At 33.4% G+C, this 6,207-nt stretch overlaps 1 protein-coding gene across 1 annotated transcript; it reads left to right on the plus strand.

Moving 5' to 3' along the window:
• The first annotated feature begins 534 nt into the window (after nt 1-534).
• On the plus strand, nt 535-5,780 carry LOC127705369 (perlucin-like protein). The gene is made up of 5 exons (XM_052209673.1): nt 535-694; nt 2,643-2,737; nt 3,605-3,686; nt 5,260-5,473; nt 5,700-5,780. The coding sequence occupies exons 1-5, from the start codon at nt 637-639 to the stop codon at nt 5,722-5,724; spliced, it is 474 nt and encodes a 157-aa protein (XP_052065633.1). The 5' UTR covers nt 535-636; the 3' UTR covers nt 5,725-5,780.
• The last annotated feature ends 427 nt before the right edge of the window (nt 5,781-6,207 follow it).

Raw genomic sequence — 6,207 nt, forward strand, 5'->3', positions numbered from 1 at the left:
CAGACGGAAATTTCGTAACATAAGGTATCTGCATACAATCTTAAGGTATGAAGCATCCAGGTCCTCTACCACCTGAAATATAAAGCTTTATGCAAACAGTTTACGCCGTCGCCTTCGACGCCACCGCCACCACCGCCGCGGATTGCCATGAATCCCTGTATCTCGCATTCTGCGATTTAGTCGCAAACGAGACAAATCTACCGTTTTCCATTATTGGTGAGGTGAAAGACATGAGACGATATGACAGAAACGGGGAATTTACCGAAACAAATTTATAAGTATTAGATACACCTTGAGGGCATTAGCCCGAATGGGTGTACCTTACTTACACCAAGATATTATTGTAAATGCAGAATGATAGTTTTCAATAATTATGGAGTGGGTCTTTCGATTTGACCATATGTTATTGAAAAGCATGATAAATACAGGGTATCCAATTGCATTAAACGACATCTTGGTGTAAATAGATAAAAAAAAAAAGTAAAACAAGTCACAGTAAAACGAACCGCAGATAAATACCATTGACCTTATCGTCTTCCATTTTAATGTTCCCGACAATCAATAGGGTATCAACTGTTACTTGTGCAAAACGGTCATTTCTATGATCGAAATTTTCACTGTATTATTTCCTCTGCAATGATGGGGAACTCTTTGTGGATGAAAATTGTTCCTTTGATCTGTATATTTGTATTGGGTATGTACAGATAGTTTCTTATTTATATCCTGCAATCGACCATTCTACTATACAAATACAGGTTGACATATAACATGAATCGACAAACGTAATGACGTTATAGTAGACGTTTATAGTCTCCTGATGTCCCGCTTTTGTTGAGAACGACCGGCTATAATCAAAGATAAGCGATCAGAAAGTAACAGGACAAATTCAAATGACTGTTTACGTCACATTTCAATTTGGGGTCCTCATCGCGGTCCGCGTTTAAGTCATATTGATTTCATTTTTAGTGACAAATTCAACATAAGCTCAATGTTGAAACGCAGAATAAAACAATATTCGTACAGTGTAAGAAAATATATAATTTATTTGAAGTCGCTACGAAACATGCAGGAGAAAAGCTCGAGTAGCCTCCTATTCTCTGTTTCTAAAGCTCGTCAAATAAATTTTATATATTTTCCTACACTGTACGAATATTTTATATATATATAGATATACATTGAATGGTGTTTTATGTGCATAACTACAAGTATTGTATAATTCATATTTTGTGTATTTATCATAAACATTCCTGCCATGCTTAGCAATCAAGTCTAAACAGTAAGAAGGTAGTACATTTTATTTAGAGTCGGATCATTTGAAATATATAACAAAAAGTCAAATGAGCTCTAATGAGCATAATTACGTAAACTACACGTAAACTACGTAAAACGTCAGCATATAAAACACACAAACATTATTCAAGCAAAAACACAAGAGCACAAAAAAAAAACATAGACAAAAAGCAATTATAAAAAGCAAAGCCGCATATAAACTAAGCCATCAGAAACAGCATTGTAAATAGCAAAACTGTGTCAAACTTAATATACAGGAAATAGCTCAGCAAAATGATTTATTAGGCAAGTGAAACTAAATTCAGATAAAAAGGTGAATCAGGATCCGAACCAAAAACGTTTGAGTGTAGCAGGAAGCAAGAAACACAATTTTTAAGCATGTTCATGTTCACAATATATGTTTTAACGTATGTCACGGTATCAATGATGTAAAATCGTCATTTGACTCTTTACTTTATAGTAAGGACTCATAAATTTGTTGATCTCCTTCATTGGTAGGTTTTATTCGTTCAATTTTATAATCTATTCAAATGTTGACAAACACTCATTTCTATCTTGTTGATATAATGAGTGGTGATCGTGGAGTGTAATAATTTGCAATTTCAAGATGGTAATTTATAGTGCTTACACTTTCCACATCGATTGCTCTTTCCGGCCGAATATAAGGAATTTAACACTCCTATTCATATATCAGGAATAATAATTACATGAGGTTAACTGCATGGTATATTAGACTCTTGCTGTGACAGAACATGCCGCAATCCTTGGGAACAATGTTACTGTACTGCATGTTGCTACTTCACGGTGTACTGTAAATCGCCGTTTGAGAATCTAGAGGACTATGGGTAATTCTATTGTTCGTACCCTAATATAAAAATAACGGCACGTCATTGAACGAATTTCAATTGTATAGAGCTATTATTAACCAATCGCAAGGTTTTGGTGTACGTTTTTGGAAATATTACCCAAAAATGCATTATATTCTTTGATGACACCTGTCATTAGATTATTTTAAGCGGTTATACAAGTATGGAACGCATTATTGCTGGCAGACATGCAATAATTATATTACTCGTTGCCTTTTTCTATCAACTATTACTAACGGTATTACTTTAAAAATTGACCGGAATGGTTGTGTGTTTAAATTTTTGTTATCAAAGTTCAATTCTGTTCACATCCTAGTAAACTAATTGTTCTCGTGCTTAATTTGCATGAAATATATGCACATGGACGTTCAGCACTGACAAATAAAACATAATCAATTAATCAAAACTACATGTGTTACATACTACGCAGAAATAAGAAAATAAATCAGAGTATAAAATATTCATTATTTTAATATTGTAAAACAGGGAATTCATGCACAACTGGACACCATATATGGGTGAAGTTTCGGAACAAGCAATACATGTACGTCGAAGAGCCAATGACATGGATGGATGCTCAGGTGGGTCCTTTCTTTAATCAAGATTTTATTTTATTTGTACGGTTCAATTCTTGCCGGTTTTCAGTTTATTCAACCAGGTTTGTCTCCGACATATTTAAGTAAACAAGAATTATATTTACACGTGGGAATGATGCCTGAATAAGTTAAAAAAAAACAACAGTTAATTCATAAATAACAAGAATGTGTCCATAGTACACGGATGCCCCACTCGCACTATCATTTTCTATGTTCAGTGGACCGTGAAATTGGGGTTAAAAAACTAATTTGGCATTAAAATTAGAATGATCATATCTTTGGGAACATGTGTACTAAGTTTCAAGTTGATTGGACTTCAACTTCATCAAAAACTACCTTGACCAAAAACTTTAACCTGAAGCGGGACAGACGGACGAACGGACGGACGAACGGACGCACAGACTGAAAAACATTATGCCCCACCTATGCCCCTAGGTGGGGCATAAAAAGCGTTCAATTTGATATGCGCTAAGAGGTTTGAAAAGGAGAAACTTGGAAATGACCAAGCATATAGGATTAACCAAATGCGCTTGGACCCCTCCCTCTTTTCAGTTATTTTCGGATATATAGCTTATTATCCTAAAATTTAAACGAAGGAAGCGGTTTTTATGTACCGACAGGCTACTCAATAAGAGTAAAATCAGTAAATAAATATGATAAACATAATACGCAAATGTTCATTGAAAATATCGGTAACACATACATTAATGAAAAGGGGGTGTTATATAGTGCACTTGGCGCCTGTAAAATGGGATACCAAGGAACAAGTGAATTTCAACTAACAAGAAAAGCGAGTACAATTATATTGACGTACTGAAATATTCAGAATATAAATGAGAAATGATTTTTCAGAGTTTATGTTATTCCATTGGTGGATTCCTAGCGACAGTTTCTAATGAAAAAGAAATGAGGTTCATCAAGTCCATGACAAGAGGTATGCACATACTTAAATAGTAGACAGATAGAATTAGAGTAGAATATGTATTATTCTTATTATTAAAAGTTTTTCGCACACCCTTTATTCAAAGAAACAATTTTATGAAATGCAATGCATTACATGTAAACCACAGTAAACATTTTGAATCTGTCTGAAATATTTGTACTTTGAGTTCTATCCTCTTTTAAAGAGGTTCATAAATACTTCTAGAAGTAATCACACGTCTCCTTTAAAAAATGATAGTAAGTACAGTGTTATAATAGATAGTTTTACATTGAAATAATATGAGCTGGAGTTGTTGCCCTTGTCGCCATGTTGTAGGGCAATATACACAAATTCCTTCATAAATCAACCAAATTCAACTTGTAATATTTACCGTTAGACTTTAGCAAGGTTGTTTTCATATGTTTTTTCATTTGTTTAACCCTTGTTTAATTCATCACTATGATCTAGTAAGGATCTTTTATCAGACTTGCTTGTACTTGGTTTGTCAAATGAGAAAATCAATCCGTTTGACTACCAAAAGGTAAATAACTCCCAACTCAAATTATATCAATAGAGATATATCTATACCCATGAAATATGGTAGGTAGTAGATATAGGTTCGGTTTTTTCTCTCGGTATGGTGATAGTACATAGTATCATTAAATCAGAATATAATCCAGGTTTAGTTAAACATATTTTATTTGCCTAAATATGCTTAAATATGCAGAATCGATATGTCACAAGTTAACCAAACTTATAAAGCCTTCTATTTATCAGTTTTTACTCTATAGTACTTCTTATTCATTCGATATCTCCTTACAAGACAATTTTGATCCAAATATAAACAAGTTTTGTAGCTATAACTAAAGTATACCCTGATATTGCCTCGTTTTCTTCATTTCATTTTGTCATACCTCATGCAAAGTACATACATTTTGTAAACTATGGATTAAAAAAAACATAAGATTAAAAGTCTGTTTTCAAAATAGTTTTGTTGGTAAAATAGTTGCAAGAAAATAACGAATACACTGCTATTTCTTAGAATCTCATGGTTTTGAAACGTATCAACACATATAGTGAGATACAGCATTGAATTACTTAGCATTTCAAAGAGTTTAAACAATCCGAAAGTTTCTCTCGTGTAACAAAAAGACTTCATATCACGTAAGGAAGGTCGGTAGATTCAAAACTTTTACGATTCAGTGGTTGTCGTTTGTTCCTGCATATCCTTTTTGTTTTTCGTTTGTCGTTGTTATATACATTATTTTTTTTTGAATTGTTTTACATTTTGATAGGCGGGGCTTTTATAGCTTGTTATGCGGTATAAGTTTTGCTTATTGTTGAAGGCCGTACGGCGACCTATATTTTTTTCTAACATCTACGTCATTTAGTCTCTGGTGGATAGTTGTTTCATTGGCAATCATACCACGTCGCTTTATTGTATATAACAAGCGTTCGTTGAAAGTTTGTTTTTTAGTCACTTCAATCTCTGATTTCGTTATCCTCATACTTCGACGCAAGTTACGATAGATCTGAATTTTAATTAGATTGTAATCACTTTGAATTATTTTGATTTGCTGTAAAGTTTCTTCTAACAACGTATGGCTTGGTGCTACGGACATGTTTACAGAAGGACGCTGGGTTTGGATTGAGAATTTAGAACCGATGTCGTACAACATCTGGTACCCTGGAGAACCAGGAGAAGGAAAGAGGGCAAATTGTTTAGTCTGGTACCATTACAAAGGATTCTACTGGCACGATACTGAATGCTATAGCAAACGCATGTTCATCTGTCAACGGTAATTTCATTTTCTTCTTCATCTGAAATTTACAGTATAAACAGACGTTATTCTGAAAGTTAAAAATATTTTGTTTTCTTCAATGTTCATATAATTTATCGTTCATCTGTTGGTGATTTTAAAACTTAAGGCACAATTTAGATAAAAGCCAACCATGGTGCACATAAATAATTTAAGATGCTATAAATCACGATGTATTTACATATTTTTTTTTATTATTTTTCAGTTCTGTCAAAAGAAGAAAAAGCTGAAGGATGAATGCTGACTTATGAGTTTCACCAAAATAAAATATATAAAATAATAAGAATTAACGTCCAATACTATCTTTATTTCATCAGCCGATATATAAACCTTAATTTTCACCACATAGAAATCGCGTTGTAAACTTGAAGGTATGGTCGACCGCCCGCAAACCTTTTTAGCCCCGTCGCATTATGTGTGTGCCTGTCCATAGTCATGACCCTGTAATTCAGTGGTTGTTGTTTAGTACCGCATATAACATTTGTTTTTCGTTTATTCTTTTTAACATAAATCAGGCCGTTAGATTTCTTATTTGAATTGTTTTATATTTGTCATGTAAGGACCTTTTACAGCTTGCTATGTGATATGGATTTTACTCAATGTTGAAGGCCGTACGATGACCTATTAAATATCTTCTACGTTATTTGGTCTCTGGTGGAGAGTTGTCTCATTGGCAATCATACCACATCTTCTTATTTTCATATTAAATTAGA

The sequence above is a fragment of the Mytilus californianus genome, unplaced genomic scaffold, assembly GCF_021869535.1.
Source record: "Mytilus californianus isolate M0D057914Y unplaced genomic scaffold, xbMytCali1.0.p SCAF_6, whole genome shotgun sequence".
In the NCBI taxonomy this organism is placed as follows: domain Eukaryota; kingdom Metazoa; phylum Mollusca; class Bivalvia; order Mytilida; family Mytilidae; genus Mytilus; species Mytilus californianus.

Excerpts from the sequence above, each read along its gene's own strand:
- LOC127705369 (XM_052209673.1), top strand. The coding sequence starts at position 637 with ATGATGGGGAACTCTTTGTGGATGAAAATTGTTCCTTTGATCTGTATA. Across the intron at positions 2,738-3,604 it reads TGACATGGATGGATGCTCAG|AGTTTATGTTATTCCATTGG; the intron begins GTGGGTCCTTTC and ends ATGATTTTTCAG. Across the intron at positions 3,687-5,259 it reads CATCAAGTCCATGACAAGAG|TTTCTTCTAACAACGTATGG; the intron begins GTATGCACATAC and ends TTTGCTGTAAAG.